General features: G+C 45.1%; 1 protein-coding gene across 2 annotated transcripts; it reads left to right on the forward strand.

The window, feature by feature from the left end:
- Window positions 1–21913, forward strand: EEF2KMT (eukaryotic elongation factor 2 lysine methyltransferase). Of its 2 annotated transcripts, none has more exons than XM_072120785.1 (9): window positions 1–146; window positions 1838–1946; window positions 3245–3301; window positions 3723–3803; window positions 12235–12336; window positions 13288–13421; window positions 16863–17134; window positions 20378–20527; window positions 21745–21913. In XM_072120785.1, exons 2-9 carry the CDS (start codon window positions 1839–1841, stop codon window positions 21849–21851), a joined length of 1011 nt encoding a protein of 336 aa, XP_071976886.1. In that variant the 5' UTR covers window positions 1–146; window position 1838; the 3' UTR covers window positions 21852–21913. The 2 variants fall into 2 exon arrangements, with proteins under 2 accessions (XP_071976886.1, XP_071976885.1); XM_072120784.1 differs by having other exon boundaries at window positions 33–142.
- The last annotated feature ends 382 nt before the right edge of the window (window positions 21914–22295 follow it).

The raw sequence follows: 22295 nt of genomic DNA on the forward strand, positions 1-22295 counted from the left end.
GGGAAACACCAAGCCCCGCCCCCTCAGTCACATGATCTGGAGTGACATGTGACCAGTGACATCACACCTCATCCTGGTAACTCCATTCTAGCAGCTGCCCAATGCGTTGTGCTGAGCGGCAGCCCCTGGCTATGTGCTGCTGGCAGGTACGGCTGTTCCCCATCCTCTCATGTCTTATCATAGTCATAACGTTATAGGGAAACCTCCTGTAGCCTGGGTCTCATGCGGTGGAGACACTGCGCGCCATCGTCACTAGGGGGAGCCAGAGCCCCGCAGCTCTAGCCATGCCTGACAACATGAGGCTATAGGCGCCCCCGATCCTATGACACTCAGTGCTGTGACTGTGAGGGGATTATGTCCCCAGTAGTGTCATCACTATGTATGATCAGTGTCACCACTATGTATGATCAGTGTCACCACTATGTATGACCAGTGTCACCACTATGTATGACCAGTGTCACCACTGTGTATGACCAGTGTCACCACTATGTATGACCAGTGTCATCACTATGTATGACCAGTGTCATCACTATGTATGATCAGCGTCACTCAGTGCTGTGAGGGGATTATGTGACCAGTAGTGTCATCACTCTATATGATCAGTGTCATCACTATGTATGATCAGTGTCATCACTCTGTGTGATCAGTGTCATCACTATGTATGATCAGTGTCACTCAGTGCTGTGACTGTAAGGGGCATTATGTGACCAGTAGTGTGTGTCATCACTATGTATGACCAGTGTCATCACTATGTATGACCAGTGTCATCACTATGTATGATCAGCGTCACTCAGTGCTGTGAGGGGATTATGTGACCAGTAGTGTCATCACTCTGTGTGATCAGTGTCATCACTCTGTGTGATCAGTGTCATCACTATGTATGATTAGTATCACTCAGTGCTGTGACTGTGAGGTGATTATGTGCCCAGTAGTTTCATCACTATGTATGATCAGCATCACTCAGTGCTTTGAGGGGATTATGTGACCAGTAGTGTCATCACTCTGTATGATCAGTGTCATCACTCTATGTGATCAGTGTCATCACTCTGTGTGATCAGTGTCATCACTCTGTATGATCAGTGTCATCACTCTGTGTGATCAGTGTCATCACTATGTATGATCAGTGTCACTCAGTGCTGTGACTGTAAGGGGCATTATGTGACCAGTAGTGTCATCACTATGTATGATCAGTGTCATCATTCTGTATGATCAGTGTCATCACTCTGTGAGATCAGTGTCATCACTCTGTGAGATCAGTGTCATCACTATGTGTGATCAGTGTCATCACTCTGTATGATCAGTGTTATCACTATGTATGATCAGTGTCATCACTCTGTGTGATCAGTGTCATCACTCTGTGTGATCAGTGTCATCACTCTGTGTGATCAGTGTCATCACTCTGTGTGATCAGTGTCATCACTATGTATGATTAGTATCACTCAGTGCTGTGACTGTGAGGGGATTATGTGACCAGTAGTGTGTGTCATCACTATGTATGATCAGTGTCATCACTATGTATGATTAGTATCACTCAGTGCTGTGACTGTGAGGGGATTATGTGCCCAGTAGTGTCATCACTATGTATGATCAGCATCACTCAGTGCTGTGAGGGGATTACACAGAGCTTGTCAAATTGGTCCCTGTAATGATTTGATGTGATCTTCAAGTGATTCAAATTTGAAAGCTGAAGTCATTCTGTATTAAAAGTGGTTTTACACTAATGGAAAGTAGAGAGACAACCACATACTATACATGTGTCATTACACCGCCTGCGGCAGAGTCTTAAGGGATAACCCATAGATCTGGGTGATGACTACATTTATTCTGCTTCCCATAGGATGGAGCCATCCAGTGATGAGGTTATGGACGCTGTACAAGCCGGTCTGTGTGACACCTTCCAGCGAGACTTCCTATGTTGCAGACGGATTGGATCCTTACCATGGAAGGTGAGGTGCAGTCTTATCGCCTTCTAGGGCCGGAGAACAGCTATAATTTTACATTGATGTCCAGAGATTTAAAAATAAAGCTGCTGTCTTCCAAAAGCATTTCCATGCAATACACGACCCATGGCCAGCATAGGAGCTGTTTTTGGTAGAAAACAGCCATATTTTTAACCTTTTTTTCAACCACAAGCCCTTTAAAGTAAATCAAAATCAAGCATGATAAATCAGGGGCACTCATAGATCCTGGCACCATGAATGTGGAAATGTTATTTGTTATCTATAGCCTCCTTCTCTCTAAAATAAACTTTTACAATTATACAAATCAGCCAGAAGGGCTCCTGGGGTGTTACCACCGTTGTTCTGTGCTGTAGCTTCACAGACTATTACACATTCTCCCCCTGCCCTCAGCACTTCACCTCCGTCCTCTGCCTGCTGTATTCTCACACACTGGAAGGGGGAAGTGCTCCTGTACAATGTGAAGCTACAGCATGGAGGGGCTCTGATAACACCTCACAGAGCCCTTCTGGCTCCTAAGCTTAATTTTAAAAGTTGATTTTTGGAGGACGGAGGCCATGGATAACAAATATAAGAAGATTACCACAGTCACATTGCCTGGATCTGAGTGATGTTGATTTGAGGCTGGTTTCACATTTTGTCTTTTGTATACGCTCAGCGTATACATTGACATATAATGGCAGACGGAGGCATAGTTATTGTCTACATCTGACCAGTATATGTTGCATCCGCTGAAAAAGGCAGGATGGAAAGACGTAGCAACCCAAGTCTTTCCATCCTGCTCCCTCCTGCTGAGCGACGTATGAGCGCAGCAGATGTATAGAAGCCTATGGGGAGCGAATGCAGCGTATTGCATCCCTCCTGCAGCCTCTCTGAGCACATACATCGCACATCAGGAGGGGGGACTCTGTGATATCACTGTCCATATAAAGACAGTGACATCACTCGGGAAACACGGCTTACTTCAGCAGCAGCTATTGTGCACTCCCAACCCCCCACCCCCCTCACATTCAGGGGGAGAGGGGTCCCTGGGGCGAAATATACCACTGAATAAGAATACAGTGTGATACATCTGTGCTATAAGTTGTAAGGAAACGTTGGAATACCCCCCCACCCCCAACATGACACAAAACACAATAATAATAATAATAATAATCTTTATTTATACAGCACCATCATATTCCATAGCACTTTACTACTCTGTCCAATATCCTAGCAGATGTAAGGATTTCTCAACTGCAGCTCTGTATATCCATATGAAATGACTCCATGATTTTCTTCTCCAGGACTTGGAACATCAGCTGTCTATACGGCCATCATTTGTGCTCAGAATTTTGGAACAGGTAAAACCTTAATATAAATCCTGGCTGCACGGTGAGTCCATGTACATCTTCTCACTAGACCAGCTGCAAGCGCCAACTCAATGTACAGGAATAGTGATTATATACCATTCATGGTTCTATTTTCTTATATTCTTTGGGGTTCAGTTCTTTTGATTTTCAAGATCTCTGCTTGCATGATTTTTTTACATCCAATGGAAAAAAATTTTTTTTCATCAAAACTCCTCTTTGACAACCAAACTGTATTAGTCCACCACCTATGTGCCCATCACATTGCAGTTCTACATAATATTAAGGGTCATTTGTGTAGATAAATATAGTACAACGCTAGAAGCTTAGATTCTGTAGACCTTCATCATGCAGATGTCTGATTACTTTTTCTTTGTGGTATGTGATTGCTAATAAATGGTTTTCTTCTTCATAGACCATCAACCATCCAGTCTCCCAAAAGTACCCACCATCATCACAGTACAGAAGACTGTTCTTATCTGAACTAATCAAAAAGGTGACCGCTCACATTGTACTGAAAGAGGGGAAAAAACAGCCATAAATCTCATAAATCTTAATGTTTGTATAATGAAAAGCTATACAATTTTACAATATAGTTTCTGCATTTATTCCATTTATTGCATTTTACTAGATCTCTGCTTGCTGCCATTCTGTAGGAAGCTACCATGTTTTACTTCCAGTGGATAGAAATCTGTCCATGGTCATGTGATGTCACACAGGTGCACGGTTCGTTATATTCCTATTCCTGTGATGTCACACAGGTGCACGGCTTGTTATATTCCTGCTCATGTGATGTCACACAGATGCACAACCCATTATCACACACAGTTGTGATTACTCTGTGATACTAACAAGCCGTGCACCTGTGTGATATCACATAACCATGGACAGATTTCACTGAAAGTAAACAATAAGGGTGATTCCACACATGGTGTCCATTTTTAAGCATGCTTTTTCAGTCCATTTAAAAAGGAATGCTTTTTTTAAAACGCATCCGGTTTTTTTCAGTTTTTTCCCAATTATCTTAATAGATAAACAGGTAGTAAGCAGCAAAACGCATGGTTAACAGTCCAAAATGGTCAAAAACGGATGCTTTTTTTTTTTTTTAATGAACTGAAAACGCATGCTTAAAAACGGACCAAAACCGCCATGTGTGGCATCATCCTAAAGCTTCAAATAGAATGACAACAAGCAGAGATCTAGGAAACTGAGCAATTGATACAGAAATTATATTGGAAACGTGATAGATTTTTTTCATACAAACAATTAATGGAGTAGCACTTCCTAATGATAGGTCTTCACTAGAGATGAGCGAACATACTCGTCCGAGCTTGATGCTCGTTCGAGCATTAGCGTACTCGAAACTGCTCGTTGCTCGGACGAATACTTCGCCCGCTCGAGAAAATGGCATCTCCCGCCGTTTTGCTTTTTGGCGGCCAGAAACAGAGCCAATCACAAGCCAGGAGACTCTGCACTCCACCCAGCATGACGTGGTACCCTTACACGAATAGACTAGCCCCTGCCCGCGCTGCTCGGATCATTCTCTGCCTGGATGCCGCTAGGGAGAGAGCTGCTGCTGGTCAGGGAAAGCGTTAGGGTGTTCTATTAGAATAGTGTTAGGCAGGAGTGATTCTACAAGAACCCAACAGCCCTTCTTAGGGCTACAATAACGTTATACTTTTTTTTTGTTTGTTTGCTTGTGGCTGGGCTTGCTGGCACTAGTAGTGCAGCTAGTACCATATTGTGAGGAATTTGCAGGGGGACTTGCTACCGTTGTGTTTAGCTCTTAGTGACACACATATCCACCTCAAACACCAAAGTGGGAAAATTTATTAGGGGTTTGATTTCAATTAGGCACAGTCTGCCAGTTTCTTTTTATTTTACGTTTATTTTTTCATAACTCAGCGTCATCTCATCTGGCATAGTAGTGTGCTTTCATACTTGGCTAGAAAATAGCCAAAGGAGAATCCAAACGGCTTACTTACGCCTACAATAGCGTTATATATATTTTATTTCTGGTTGATGTGCTGGTGGCTGTCCTTGCTGCAGTGCATATACTAGCCAATTGTGAGGAATTTGGAGTGAGACTTGCGACCGCTGTGTTTAGCGCTTAGTGACGCACATATCCATCGCAAAGACCGAAGTGGGATAATTTATTAGGGGTTGGATTTCAATTAGGCACAGTCTGCCATTTACTTTTTATTTTACGTTTATTTTTTTAATAACTCAGCGTCATCTCATCTGGCATAGCAGTGTGCTTTCATACTTGGCTAGAAAATAGCCATAGCAATAGGATAGCATTGTTTGGTTTTAAAAACTAAAAAACACAAAAAAAAACTAAAAAACACAAAAAAAAATTAAAAAAAAAAATTTAATTTATATAACTTTCATTTTCAAAATGTTTAACCCGAGGGCTAGGGCTAGGGGTAGAGGACGAGGGCGGGGACGTGGGCGTCCATCTACTGCAGGGGTCAGAGGCCGTGGTCCTGGGCGGGGTGAGACACCACCTGCTGATGAGGGAGCAGGGGAACGCCGCAGAGCTACACTCCCTAGGTTCATCATGTCTCAAGTTACTGGGACTCGTGGTAGAGCACTGTTGAGGCCAGAACAGTGCGAACAGGTGATGTCGTGGATTGCAGACAATGCTTCGAGCAATTTGTCCACCAGTCAGTCTTCCACGCAGTCCACCCATGTCACCGAAATCGGCACTCCTCCAGCTCCTGCACCTCAGCCTCCTCCCCCCCAGTCTGCCCCCTCCCAGGAAAATTTGGCATTTGAACCGGCATACTCTGAGGAACTGTTTTCTGGACCCTTCCCACAGTCACAAACCACTTGTCCGGTTGCTGCTGAGCAATTTTCCGATGCCCAGGTTTTCCACCAGTCGCAGTCTGTGGGTGATGATGACCTTCTTGACGTAGTGGAAGAAGTGTGTAAAGAGGTGTCGGACGATGAGGAGACACGGTTGTCAGACAGTGGTGAAGTTGTTGTCAGGGCAGGAAGTCCGAGGGGGGAGCAGACTGAGGGATCGGAGGATGATGAGGTGACAGACCCAAGCTGGGTTGAGAGGCCGGGTGAACACAGTGCTTCTGAGACGGAGGAGAGTCCTATAGCAGAACAGGTTGGAAGAGGCAGTGGTGGGGCCAGACGGAGAGGCAGGGCCAGAGCAGGTGCATCAGCGCCAAATGTGTCAACTAGTGAAGCTCCCGTGGCGAGGGCTCCCGCGGCGAGGGCTAGATTTTCAGAAGTCTGGAGGTTCTTTAAGGAAACACCGGATGAGCGACGGACTGTGGTGTGCAACCTTTGCCAAACCAGGATCAGCAGGGGTTCCACCACTACTAGCTTAACTACCACCAGTATGCGCAGGCATATGAATGCTAAACACCCGAATCAGTGGCACCAAGCCCGTTCACCTCCGGCCGTGCACAGCACTGCTCCTTCCCCTGTGTCAGCTGATAGTCAGCCCCCTGCCCAGGACCCTGGCACAAAAACCCCATCGTCGCCTCCACGATCCTCCACAGCATCCACCAGCGTTCAGCTCTCCATACCCCAGACGCTGGAGCGGAAAAGAAAATATAGTGCAACCCACCCGCACGCCCAAGCCCTTAATGTCCACATCTCCAGATTGCTTAGCCTGGAGATGCTGCCCTATAGGCTAGTAGAGACCGAGGCCTTTCGCAACCTCATGGCGGCGGCCCCCCCTCGGTATTCGGTCCCCAGCCGCCACTACTTTTCCCGATGTGCCGTCCCAGCCCTGCACCAGCACGTGTCAGACAACATCATCCGTGCCCTGACCAACGCCGTTTCTGACAAGGTCCACCTGACCACGGACACGTGGGCGAGTGCTGCCGGGCAGGGCCACTATATATCGCTGACGGCACATTGGGTTAACTTGGTGGAGGCTGGGACCGAGTCTGACCCTGGGGCTGGTCATATACTGCCGACGCCGAGGATTGCGGGGCCTACCTCGGTCCAGGTCTCAAAGGCCTACTATGCCTCCTCCTCCTCCCACCCCTCCTCCACCTCCTCCTCCGAACTACCATCCGTGGGCATGGCGCCATCAGTCGCTAGCTCTAGGCACAGCAGCAGTGCCGTCGCTAAGCGACAGCAGGCGGTGCTCAAACTGCTGAGCCTAGGCGATAAAAGGCACACCGCCCAAGAACTATTACAGGGCATCACGGCGCAGACTGATCTGTGGCTGGCACCGCTGAACCTGAAGCCAGGCATGGTTGTGTGTGACAACGGCCGTAACCTGGTGGCGGCTCTGCAACTCGGCAGACTGACACATGTGCCATGCCTGGCCCATGTGTTAAATCTCATAGTTCAGCGTTTCCTCAAGACATACCCCAATCTGTCAGATTTGCTCACGAAGGTGCGCCGCATCTGTGCGCATTTCAGGAAGTCCAGCACAGATGCTGCCACTCTCAGGGCAGCGCAGCGCCGCCTCCAACTGCCCACTCACCGACTGTTGTGCGACGTGCCCACGAGGTGGAATTCAACATTAACCATGTTATCCAGAGTTTACCAGCAGCGCAGAGCGATTGTAGACTGCCAGATGTCAACTTCCACCAGAACTGGTAGTCAGGTCAGTCAGCTTCCTCAAGTCTACAATGAGGAGTGGACGTGGATGTCTGATATCTGTCAGGTGCTGAGTAACTTTGAGGAGTCAACACAGATGGTCAGTGGCGATGCCGCCATCATCAGCCTCACCATCCCGCTGCTTGGCCTGTTGAAAAACTCTCTGATCAGCATGAAGTCGGAAGCTTTGCGCTCGTCACAAGAGACGGGGGAAGAAGATTCCCTTGTTGATAGCCAAAGCACCCTCAGGTCTGTTTCTCAGCGCATATCGGAGGAGGTGGAGGAGGATGAGGAGGAAGAGGAGGAGAATGTTGGCGAGACACAAGAGGGGAGCATTGCTCAGACCTTCACTGTTCAGCGTGTATGGGCAGAAGAAGAGGAGTTGGAGGAGGAGGAAATGGACAGTCAGGCCAGTGAGGGGAGTGAATTCTTGCGCGTTGGGACTCTGGCGCATATGGCAGATTTCATGCTAGGCTGCCTATCCCGTGACCCTCGCGTTCAAAGAATTTATTCCAGCACCGATTACTGGGTATTCACTCTCCTGGACCCACGGTACAAGCAAAATCTTTCCACTCTCATCCCTGGAGAGGAAAGGAGTGTGAGAATGCATGAATACCAGCAGGCCCTGGTGCACAAGCTGAAACAGTATTTCCCTTCTGACAGCGCTAGCGGCAGAGTGCGTAGTTCTGCGGGACAAGTAGCGAGGGAGAGTAGGCGAGCAGGCAGCTTGTCCAGCACTGGCAGGGCTTTACAAGGCTTTTGCCAGCTTTATGTCACCCCAGCAAGACACTGTCACCTGTCCCCAGTCTCGGCAGAGTAGGGCTGATCTTTACAGAAAGATGGTGAGGGAGTACGTAGCTGACCATACCATCGTCCTAAATGATCACACAGCTCCCTACAACTACTGGGTTTCAAAGCTGGACATGTGGCACGAACTGGCGCTGTACGCCTTGGAGGTTCTTGCCTGCCCTGCCGCTAGCGTGCTGTCCGAGCGGGTTTTCAGTGCAGCTGGTGGCATCATCACCGATAAGCGTACACGCCTGTCGACTGACAGCGCTGACAGGCTGACGCTTATTAAGATGAATAAAGCCTGGATTTCTCATAATTTCCAATCTCCACCAGGTGAAGGAAGCTCAACCTGAATAATTTATGCACTCCTCCTCCTCCTCATTTTCCTCCTTCTCCTCCTCTTTGTACACTAAGGCTATATTCACACTGCCGTTGCCCGCCCGTACCGTACCGTAGCGGGCAACGGCAGTGTACAGGGAGAGGAGGAGGAGGTGAGCGCAGCTCACCCCCGCCCCTCTCCATAGCAACTTATAGCGCACGGCCCCGTATTACGGGAAAAGATAGGACATGTCCTATCTTTTTCCCGGGTACGGAACGGTACGGTGCCGCACGTGTGCAGCACCGTACCGCTCCCGTAGGGTGCCGTGCGCTCATAGGAGTGTATGGGGGACGTATATCGGCCGTATATACGTCGGCCGTATATACGTCCCCCATACGTTCGTGTGAATGTAGCCTAAAGCAGAGGAAACTGGCTATTTTTTGACAGGGCCCACTGGCTCTAGCTATAGTACTTTATGCATTTAATTTTTCTGGAGGGCCACCTACCCGGTCCTCTGTTTTAAACAATTTTTGGGAGTGCCACATACAGGCACTCAATCTATTCAATTTTTCTGGAGGGCCACCTACCTGCTCCTCTGGTTTGAAAACTTTTTTGGACTGCCACATACAGGCACTCAATCTATTTCATTTTTCTGGAGGGCCACCTACCTGCTCCTCTGGTTTGAAAACTTTTTTGGACTGCCACATACAGGCACTCAATCTATTCCATTTTTCTGGAGGGCCACCTACCTGCTCCTCTGGTTTGAAAACTTTTTTGGACTGCCACATACAGGCACTATCCAAATTAAATTGTCTCCATAGCAGCCTCCACACGTTGTCTCCATTGCTACCTCCAAAAGTCGTCCATATAGCTGCCTCCATACATCGTCCCCTTATCAAACGAGGTGTGTCAGGCACAAATTTGGGTTGTTTTCATGGATTCCACATCAAAGTTGTTAACTTTGTCGCCACCCTGCTGTGTTATCCACAAAATATACTGGCAAACTTTTACCATTTAGGGATATTATTTCAGCGCTTCTTGCGCACCTGTTTACATTCCCCTCATCTGCCATATCCCAAACTTATAAGAACGCTACTACACTTAACTTGGTGCAGGCTGGGACCGAGTCTGACTCTGGGGCTGGTCATATACTGCCAACGCCGAGGATTGCGGGGCCTACCTCGGTCCAGGTCTAAAAGGCCTACTATACCTCCTCCTCCTCCCACCCCTCCTCCACCTCCTCCTCCTCCAAATTACCATCCGTGGCCATGGCGCCATCAGTCGGTAGCTCTAGGCACAGCAGCAGTGCCGTCGCTAAGCGACAGCAGGCGGTGCTCAAACTGCTGAGCCTAGGCGATAAAAGGCACACCGCCCAAGAGCTTTTACAGGGCATTCCACATCAAACTTGTTAACTTTGTCGCCACCCTGCTGTGTAATCCCCAAAATATACTGGCAAACTTTTATCATGTACCGATATTATTTGAGCGCTTCTTGCTCACCTCCTTTGGTTCCTCTCTGCCACCCATTGGTTTGAAGCCTGAGTCCATTCAGGGTATGTCGCCATGACACTCTCTAGCCTGCTGCCGCTGCCTCTGCATGCCGTCCCCTATAGTGTCAGGGTCAATTATTGGATGTTTTAGATGCTATCTAGCTTCATTCTGTCACTCTGTCATGGCCATGCTGTTGCCCATAATTTTGGCATAATGGTGCGATTAAGCAGCCTCAGAGGCATCCATGCATGCTGCCCCTGCTGTTTCCTGTCCATTTCCGTGGTGTTTCCATCCTTTTCTGAGGTTCCCAGGTGTTTGGCCAAGCTTCCCTGTGCAGAGCCTTGGTCCCCTTGAAAAATGCTCGAGTCTCCCATTGACTTCAATGGGGCTCGTTATTCGAGACGAGCACTCGAGCATCGGGAAAAGTTCGTCTCGAATAACGAGTACCCGAGCATTTTAGTGCTCGCTCATCTCTAGTCTTCACCCATTATGATCCATACCTGCATCTAAAAAACGGAATGTGTGGCTTTACCCTTATTTTCAAGAGGGGAGGTCCCCTGCACAGAGGTTGCGGAAAGGACAATGCAATGTATGACCTGTTCACTTTATTATAAGAGGGGGTCATCCTGCGAATACAGCCCCAACTAAAGAACGGGTCAGAACTCCAGATTCTGGGACCACAGCTGATTAGGCACTGCCAGGTTTCTGACTGAAGAAGAGCTGAGTAGATTAGATTGATCCTTACATTTAGAGCCACTTTAAGTAGGTATACACTTGCACCTTTTAGGCCTCACAAATATACAGTTCCTACTATCTTTATGAAGACCACAAAGTCTCTCTTGCAGTTCTGCTGTTATTGGTAAAATAATGATATTCTAAAAGGATATTTTTATTAGAAAGAGTAAGTTTGGCCCTGACCATTGATTTCCATGAAGATTGAGCTTGACTTCAGTGGGTCTTCCAGTTCGGCTTACAGGATGAGAGATCCTGGAGGTCCTATTATTTATAGGGCAGCTCAGAGAAACTTGTGGTCCCCCATTCTGCTGATTACAGGGGGTCCTAGAAGTCACACCCCCAGAGATCACACATTTATTGCCCCATGATGATGTGGGGATCCTGTCTCATTTTAGTGATTATGCACCTACCTAGATAGCACGTGTATAGACGTAATGATTGTGTCCCAATTTAAATGCCTACATCATCTAAACCATGGCACCTAGATGTGGAGTTCTAGTGTCATATTAAAGAGGGGAAAATTATCATGTTTATGGTGCCACAGCATTAGATATATCCACAGTCAAAAATGTGATTTTTAGATAAAGTTACAGTCAGGAGTGTGGAGCTGTAACTGTGGAAATTTCCGGTTCTGTGGCAGTTAGAAACATAATCCATATTTAATATGACACCAGAACTGTGTTTCTAGGCGCCACGGCTCAGAGGATATAGAAAGATATGCAAGGAGACCAGATCAAGTTACGATCCTGCATGTAATGACAAGAAAACCTAAAGAATTGGTTTATCAGGATTGCAGTATGCATAAGGGGTTAAAATTACGGCTCCTCACTGTTCACGACTATTTTAGATGCTCCTTACGTTTCGCTGGTTCTGCCCGTTGCCTATGAATAAGTGAATTTCTCTGCTGTGTACAACTATATTGTTTCCATTTAAATCTGAAGCTGCGGAGAAGATGTATTATGTTGTGTGAATTATACATACTGATGATAATATTAGGGTAATAATTCTTCTTTCTGCAGCATGAGCGTACGGGAGCAGAACCGCTGGATGATATATATACTGCATTCGCTGAAGTCTTAAATTCAGAAGACAATACATTGTGCTACAAAAGTTACTGTTTGGTAAGTGTTCCTCATGACAATGATACGCAGGATCCTTAATGGAGCTTCCTGGTTGTGTCTCCATATGTCTAATGCAATAGCAGGTATAGATTTCTCACCTACACTGAGATCATCAATATCAGATCTGTTCTCTAGTGGTCATGCTGTGTTACTGCAGCACTGCTCCCATTATCTTGAATGAAAGCTGAGTTGCAGTTACCCGGTCCGGCCACTGTTCCAGAAGCTGTCAAAAACAGCTGATTGGGAGCCCCCCAAAAAATAGATATTGGTGATCTATACTTTACTGAATGGGTTAAAGTTGTTTAAATATACATTTGTCATTAGATGGTAAAGAAAATCTACTTTCTATCGAAAACTTCAGCTCTGCGAATGCTGGAGGGGGGGACTTCACCCTGAAGACCTATTTGCTCTCGAAACTAAGCTGCTTTCTAGCACTTCCCCTCTGCTGGAGTATCCAACCAGAAGCCTGCTTAGGAAAATGGTGGCCTGAATCCATAAAGTAATTGCATTTTTTGGTCAATGTCAATTTTTGGTAACGCCCGGTTGTCAATACAGTCACAATCACTTTATAGGAGAGAGACTGCCTGGAAAGGTTCTCTTGAATTCGAGTGGCATAGAGATATTTACTATAGTAGAACCACTGACATTTATTTCTGACTCATCCATGGAATAGGTCATAAAAACTCAGATTAGTGGGGGTCCGAAAATTGGTCACCAACCGCCTACCAAATGAGCTCTGGTGTCTTTGAATTCACAAGCCACACAGCGCTGTTCTCTGTGCAGTGGCCAGGCCCGGTAACTGCAGCTCAGCTACCATTCAAGTGGATATGCCCATACACAGCTCTCCTGCATCCATTCTCTGTGTTGCTTCCAGTGCCAGAATCGGCACAAGCATAATAGTACATGGCAATCCATACTGATCACCTTTCTAATGGCAGAATTGTTTTGCAGCCCACAGGGGACCCTGTGACATTAGCTGAGAATGTGGCTATCATCTCAGAGGGGACTACAGGCTTAGTGACCTGGGAAGCTGCGCTATTCTTAGCTGAATGGGCTATAGAGAACAATGGTCTCTTCAACAATCGGTAAGAAGTGTTGCTGTTCATTGCACCCACTTTCCCCTCGAAATTCACCATATTGGATAAAACCAAATGGGGCATTTAAAGGGGTAGGCCAATTTCAGCAAATAATTGATATGGTTTGTGTGAAGAATATTTATACATTTTTTTTAACATTAGACTGGTTCCTTGTGACAGTTCTATTCTAGTCTTTATAGCTCTGCTCGGCTTTGGCCCCTGATAAACCTGCTGGCAGTGTCTTATGCTATGGGGGTTGTTTGCGACAGTCGCATAGGAAGTTGCAAAATACTATCAAAAGTTAGACTGGCGGGGACTGGGACAGGGTTGGGACACGTAAATCATGAATTTAGTTTAGTATTGTGAAAACTAGTCTATGCAAATAATGAATTTGGCACCAGCAGGGTCTATGTCATAGTGATTTTGCACTGTCTTATGTTCATTTGGCGCAATGAAAAGTCACAAAACAGCATTTGCATCACAACTGCTCCGAAACAGCGCCAAATATAGACAAAAAAAAAGCAGCATCGCCCCTGCATATTTTGAGAAGGAGCATAAGGCCCAAGACGCTTTATGGACAGAATGACATAAAGATATCATATAGGGGGTGGTGATGTCACAATGGGGCATTGCTATATCTTATAGAGCAGGGGTCCCCAAACTATGGCCCGCGGGCCACATGCGGCCCGCGGACCGTTTCTATCCGGCCCCCATCCCATCCAGCGCCCGGGTGCCCCCAAATGATAAATCCGGATCCGGGGCTCGGTGCTGGCATTGACAATAATGTCAATGATTAGGCCGCGGCCTTCGGCGGTCGGGCAGGGGCCTCCGTCCGTCCGGACAGGAAGCTCCTGCCCCTCACTGTATAGTGCCCGATGCGGCCAGGAACGGCCGCTCGAGCACTTTAACTGGAGCGATGTGGCCGGAAGACAACCCCGGAGCACATCGCTCCTTGAACTTGGATGCGCGGCCATGTGATTACGTCATCACGCGGGCGCGCACCCCTTTCTGCCCGGCCGCAGGAAGAAGAAAGAAGACGCGAGGTAAGTACAGGTTTTTAAATTTTTTCTTTAAAACAGCAGTAGAAAGAGTGTGGTGACCCCAATATACAAAGTAATGAATTATGGGGCCATTAGAGAAAATAATAATGAAGGGGCAGTATAGGGAATAATTAATTATGAGGGGCAGCATAGTGAATAATTAATTATAATAAATTATTTCCTATGCTGCACCTCAATTATTTCCTATGCTGCTCCTCATAATCAATTATTTCCTATGCTGCACCTCATAATTAATTATTTCCTATGCTGCCTCTCATAAGGGGCAGCATAAGATATAATTAATTATGAGGGGCAGCATAGGATATAATTATTGGTGGGGGTATAGGAAATAATTAATTATGAGAGGCAGCATAGGATATAATTAATTATGAGGGGCAGCATAGGAAAGAATTAATGGGGGGTATAGGAAAGAATTAATTATGAGGGGCAGCATAGGAAAGAATTAATGGTGGGGGGCAGCATAAGAAAGAATTAATGGTGGGGGTATAGGAAATAATTAATTATGAGGGGTAGCATAGGATACAATTATTGGTGGGGGTATAGGAAATAATTAATTATGAGAGGCAGCATAGGATATAATTAATTATGAGGGGCAGCATAGGAAAGAATTAATGGTGGGGGTATAGGAAATAATTAATTATGAGGGGTAGCATAGGATACAATTATTGGTGGGGGTGTAGGAAATAATTAATTATGAGAGGCAGCATAGGATATAATTAATTATGAGGGGCAGCATAGGAAAGAATTAATGGTGGGGGTATAGGAAAGAATTAATTGTGAGGGGCGGCATCGGAAAGAATTAATGGTGGGGGTATAGAAAATAATTAATTATGAGGGGCAGCATAGGATATAATTAATTATGAGGGGCAGCATAGGAAATAATTAATTATGAGGGGCAGCATAGGAAAGAATTAATTATGAGGGGCAGCATAGGAAAGAATTAATTATGAGGGGCAGTCTAGTAATTAATGGGGGGGCAGCATATTTAATAATTAATTGACCCAATTGATTCATTAATTGGGCCAATAAATAAAATAGTTCACAAAGGGGTATTACGGATGCTGTCACATGTACAGCTAGCGCTGTGTTTTCAAGGAATTTCTTATATATTTTTTTTTTATTTTAAACTTCAGTCCGGCCCTCCAACAGTCTGAGAGGGACAGTGAACGGCCCCCTATGTAAAAAGTTTGGGGACCCCTGTTATAGAGAGATGAACTTAAAGAGGACCTGTCACCCATATAAAAGGTACTAAAGTAAGCAGCTCCTAGCGCTAGCCCATTTTTAGCAGTGATAAATTGCTAGCTTTATCGGAACTCTCAAATGGTCCAGCATATTCACGAGGGGGCGGGACTAGGAGGGGGTGACTGCCGCATGAAGCACAGCAGTCACCGCCGGCCTATGGAGTGGGAGGGGTGTTCCGGGGAAGAGGCAGTGCCTCGGACCACCCCCTCATGATTACGCCAGACCACTTTGATTTCGCTCCGGCATTCTATTGTACTGTGCGGCAGTTACTTCTAGCTTTATCTGAGGGTTCTGATAACGCTAGCAATTAATTCCTGCTAAAAATGGGCTTGTGCTTTAGTAAGCAGCTCCTAGTACCTTTTTTGTGGGCGACAGGTCCTCTTTAATGGTGCATTGCTATGTAAAAAGTGATGATTCGTGCCCTGTACTCGAGGAGCTTCTGGCCGGCCATGCCCACCCGTCACCATATCCCAGCGCCTGATAGAATGCCGAGACATTGGGAGCGACTGAGGAGGTGAGCACACGTCTATTTATTTATTTTTTTAAAATTTTTTAAAAAGCCCGCCCCAGCCTGACTTTTTATTTTCTGGAACTTTCGGAGAACCCCTTTAAGCCTGGGCTTATGTCATAATAGATATTGTTGATGTCATGTTGGAGCAGTGTGAAAGAATATGAAGGCATACTGATGTCACAATAGGGCACTATATATATATGTCACTCAGATTTGTATCATTCTACCTCCTGTTCTGATAAACTAGGGAAGGTGCAGGTGTATCTGTATTTAAGGCACTCGTGTTATGACCATGTGAAATTGTATTTATATGAGAAGTTTGGTCAGTTTGCTTTCCTTTTCAGCATATGAATAAGCTAAAATATGTGGGGATCGGTTATATGTGGAGTCAAATGCAAGTTACATTCTCATGTATACATGAAAAATAGTCCATAAATATTGTATAAACAGTATCCCCTGGATTGTTACCAGTGTACATGTACTAATTTGTGTAAAACCAGGACCAAAAATGTTGGGAATACACGTTGAATCTGAAATAATTTAGTAGAGTGTTTGGGGGATATTCATCCGTCAGTGGTCATGTACAGGTCTGCCTGTGTAGCCATTACACCTTCATCTTGTCCCTTCTGTTTTGAGCACAATTTTGGAACTCGGGAGTGGCATTGGTCTGACCGGACTGGTCATATGCAGGAGCTGTTCTCCCAGGAGATACACATTCAGCGACAGTCACCAGAAGGTCCTCCAGCAGCTCAAAGAGAACGTCCTTCTCAATGGCTTCGTGCTGAGCGAAGAACTGTCAGATACCAGCAAGACCCCCACGACGGTTGTGTCCGTAACCGAACTCGACTGGGAATCTGTCACAGAACAAGAGCTTGTAGCCCTGGACGCAGATCTGGTTATTGCATCAGGTACTAAAAATCAACTGCACTAAAAAATCTTATAAAAATGGTATTTTAAACTATTTGATGTGGATTTTATTAAGATATATACTACAGATTTTTCATTTGGCTTTGCAAGGGGTGAAATCTGTGCTAAAAATCTGAAGCGTAAAGAGTAAAATCCGTGGGGCGGGTCAGTTTCTGCAGTTTTTTTTTTTTCAGAAATGTGAATGAAGTTTAGTACAATCACATGTTCCAGGGACTGTTAAACTCATTTTAATATCATTTATTAAAGAAATATTTTCACGTGTCCTTCTTTTCCCCCTACTTTTCTTCCTTTTTTAACCCCTTCCCATGATGCCCTTTTTCGTTTTTGTGTTTCCATTTTTTGATCCCCTTTTTTAAAATCCATCACTTTTGTATTTTTCTATGTTCAGAGCAGTTTAAGGGCTTATTTTCTGTGTAACAAATTGTACTTCTTATCGGCAGTATTTAATTTTCCATTTGACTTACAGACAGACCTCTCTGCCCACTGTGACCTCTGGTGAAGCACTCTGGATGCTTGCCTATAGTCCCTGCCTGCAATGATCAGCTGTAAGGTGTCTGTAATGAAGCTTTATCGATAATCCTTGGTCCCCTAACAGCACAAAATTTTGAAAATCCATTTGTCACAGGAACAGAATAAAATTTGTCTGGAATTACAATGATAAAATATATCAGTTTCGACTTGCATACAAATTCATCTTAAGAACAAACCTAAAAATCTATCTTGTACGTAGCCCAGGGACTGCTTGTACTGGGAAGCCGGAAACAAATTCCGAATGCAGTGAACTTGACGAAAAAACACTTTTACGGCAGTTTCTTGTGGGCTCCGTTTTTATGGCTTTCAATGTGCAATCCAAATGTCACATCCCCTTTATTCTTTGGGTCGCTGCAATTGCAGGGATACCAGATTTATTTTATTGTTTTATTAAAGGTTTCAATTTTTTAAAACCCTTTTTTACAAAAAAATAAAAAGCCTTCATTTGCCATCTTCTGACACTAATAACTTCTTCATACTTTGATGTATAGAGCGGTGTCAGGCGTCATTTTTTTGCAGAACATAATTAAATTTACATTACCATTTGTGGGACTCTACAACCTTTTGGTCACTTAAATTTTTAGGAGTTGCAAAATGACCAAAAAGTACAGTTTCAGACATTTGGGTGCTATTTTCTGTCATGGGGTTCACCGCTGGGAATAACCATTTTTATAGATCGGGAATTTTATGATGTTTTTTTTATTTATTTATTTGTATATTGGTTCTAAGGATAGGGGGGGGGGGTTGAATTTTTTTTTTTTTTTAAAGACAGATCTGCACAAATGAGAATGTCAGGGGTCTCGGACAGACTCCAGGCTGTCATGGCGACAGAACATCGCCACCCGTTGGAGTCACAGCTGAGAAGGGTTAACACCCGTGTTTCATGCGGTGTTAACAGCAGATGTTTGCTGCTCGTGAGCCTTCTCCGTAACCCCAGGCTGCACACTGACCTACTACATCAGTTTGCTGCAAGCGTCAAAGCAGTTTGTATAAATCAGCTTTCTGTCCTGTATCCACTGACAGCTAAGAGATGAAAGGAACCTGGTAAAGTGTCTAATGACGCAACTCTTTACAGACAGTCCCTGAATGGTGTAATTTCCTCAGAGAGATACACTCACCGGCCACTTTATTAGGTACACCATGCTAGTAACGGGTTGGACCCCCTTTTGCCTTCAGAACTGCCTTAATTCTTCGTGGCATAGATACAACAAGGTGCTGGAAGCATTCCTCAGAGATTTTGGTCCATATTGACATGATGGTATCACACAGTTGCCGCAGATTTGTCGGCTGCACATCCATGATGCGAATCTCCCGTTCCACCACATCCCAAAGATGCTCTATTGGATTGAGATCTGGTGACTGTGGAGGCCATTTGAGTACAGTGAACTCATTGTCATGTTCAAGAAACCAGTCTGAGATGATTCCAGCTTTATGACATGGCGCATTATCCTGCTGAAAGTAGCCATCAGATGTTGGGTACATTGTGGTCATAAAGGGATGGACATGGTCAGCAACAATACTCAGGTAGGCTGTGGAGTTGCAACGATGCTCAATTGGTACCAAGGGGCCCAAAGAGTGCCAAGAAAATATTCCTCACACCATGACACCACCAGCCTGAACCGTTGATACAAGGCAGGATGGATCCATGCTTTCATGTTGTTGACGCCAAATTCTGACCCTACCATCCGAATGTCGCAGACGAAATCGAGACTCATCAGACCAGGCAACGTTTTTCCAATCTTCTACTGTCCAGTTTAGATGAGCTTGTGCAAATTGTAGCCTCAGTTTCCTGTTCTTAGCTGAAAGGAGTGGCACCCGGGGTGGTCTTCTGCTGCTGTAGCCCATCTGCCTCAAAGTTCGACGTACTGTGCGTTCAGAGATGCTCTTCTGCCTACCTTGGTTGTAACGGGTGGCGATTTGAGTCACTGTTGCCTTTCAATCAGCTCGAACCAGTCTGCCCATTCTCCTCTGACCTCTGGCATCAACAAGGCATTTCCGCCCACAGAACTGCCGCTCACTGGATGTTTTTTCTTTTTCGGACCATTCTCTGTAAACCCTAGAGATGGTTGTGCGTGAAAATCCCAGTAGATCAGCAGTTTCTGAAATACTCAGACCAGCCCTTCTGGCACCAACAACCATGCCACGTTCAAAGGCACTCAAATCACCTTTCTTCCCCATACTGATGCTCGGTTTGAACTGCAGGAGATTGTCTTGACCATGTCTACATGCCTAAATTCACTGAGTTGCCGCCATGTGATTGGCTGATTCGAAATTAAGTGTTAACGAGCAGTTGGACAGGTGTACCTAATAAAGTGGCCGGTGAGTGTAAATCATACAGATAAATATGCTCTAGGTATGGAAAGAGTTTATCAATTGCCTCCTCTCCTTCTGTATGGACATGAGAAGGCTTTCATAAACACTGCTCACCGCAGGAGAAAGAAGCAGTAAAATGCTACAGAAAAGCAGTTACACATTACAAATGTTACTATAATCACTATAATTCAGTTCTGACAGTTCTGCGTTTATGGCTGGATCCATTGTTTGAACATACATTTTTATTATTTGCTGAATAATTGTCTTCAAGGGTAAATGAAGCTGTACCCTGGTATCACAGTGCTACCATTGTAATGTATGGATGTGCTTTATCATATGGCTGCATAGTCCACGTTAACGTTATGTTCTACTATTTCTAGATGTGGTGTATGATCCAGATATCCTGGCTTCATTTTCTAAAGTAGTGAAGAAACTTTTCTGTTGTACAAAAGCTGGAAATAAACTGGAAGTTATTGTAGCTTCAACCATTCGTAACCCTGAAACCTACAGTCTGTTCCAGACAACTTTAGGTGAGCAATTTGGGTCTTAAATTTTGTATTTGTGCAGTTTCAAAAAAATAAGGAAGTAAATTTAATGATGATTTATCCTAGACTATAGGACTTGCAGCTGTAATACAGGCTACATGATACAGATGCACTGAAAGTGATCTAGGGGTTGGGCCACAAAAGACATTGATCAGTTTTTTGAGGATGGCAGATAAGTGTCAGATCGCTGGGGGTCTGAACACATTTGAGAGCACTAAATGCGGTTACACCAACTTTGGTTGTTATCCCCTATCCACCTGCAGCCGCTTTCCAGCAGTTCAGGAGGTTGTACACATCTGCCTAATACTGCCGTGGGAGTGATGTATATGGAGGAGGCGTGCATACAATGAGCTCACCGCCCCTTGACCCCCAGATATCCCAAAGTGGCTTCCAGCGGGTCACATAATCGGTGGCGCTTAGTCCCCAGTGGTATACAGCCTGCCCCCAATTTAAAAAGATAATAAACTTATATACTCACCCTCCGGTGGCCCTGATGTGCAGCGCTGCTCCCCCGATGTCCGTGCGGCTCGTCTTCTGGCTTCCCGGCTCCTCTTCTGTCACATCGTGCTCGGCGCCTCCGGGAGAGAACAATGGCTGCCCCCAGCACGATCTTACAGAAGAGGAGCCGGGAAGCCAGAAGACGAGCCGCGCGGACATCGGGGGAGCAGCGCTGCACATCGGGGCCACCGGAGGGTGAGTATATAAGTTTATTATTTTTTAAGCCCAGTATTGACTCGTGTATAAGCCGAGGGGATGCTTTTCAGCACATTTTTTGTGCTGAAAAACTCGGCTTATACACGAGTATATGCGGTATGTCTTTTGTGACAGAATGGGGGCAATTTATTATGGTCTCTGCGACAGAGAAACCATCTGCAACTTTTTACCGCGACAAGAATATGACCTTTTTAGACATCCTACTCCTTATTTATTTATCAGCCAAAAATTTTGGCTCATATATACAAATGTGTCTAGAATAAAAATGACCTTTATTTTTGTGCTACTTATAGAACATAGTTTGTATCCTATCCATAATTACTGCGTTTATAGCACATATGATACAACATAGATTGCCTGTGTGTTTCTTCATTTCCCAATCTTACAGCCCCAATAAATACATTTATATGTAGCCATAGAAAAAGGACAAAAATCTTCTACTTTACTCCCAAAACAAAATACTATTTTTCTCTCCATTCTCTCACCAGATGACTGTGGGCTCAGCTGGCAAGTGCTTCCGGACCACAAGAACAATATATTTGCATATGATAAGAACTGTACAGTACAAATTCTGAAGCTGACTTTTAAGGTGTAAATATTTTATGAGAACAGAGGTGTATAGTCCCCGGCAGTGATAAAAGGACTTTTCTATATGTCTACGATCTCTTTTCCATTGAACCATCTGTAATGGAAGTTCCTGTTAGAGGCCAGTACACGACTATGGAAAGTTGGATGACACATGGCCCTTGGCTTTGCCTCCCCATCTATGCAGTTAGCTATGTATATGGCCATGGCTGATGTCAGTGGTGTGACCCCCGTTGTGGGTCAAAGGGGTTTTTACATAATATTTTATACTTCTATATCCATACATATAGTCAGAGTAGTAGAAGAGGGATATGAATGGAGAACTCATGCATGCGCTCAGCTCTTAATTTGCCTTATTACTTAGTCAAACATGAAAAGCATAAACCACACAATTTTAGCAGCCAATGTGCCTTTTCTGCAGCATATGTACTCACAAGATAATCTTTAATGGTAC

This window comes from Engystomops pustulosus, chromosome 8, assembly GCF_040894005.1.
Source record: "Engystomops pustulosus chromosome 8, aEngPut4.maternal, whole genome shotgun sequence".
NCBI lineage: Eukaryota > Metazoa > Chordata > Amphibia > Anura > Leptodactylidae > Engystomops > Engystomops pustulosus.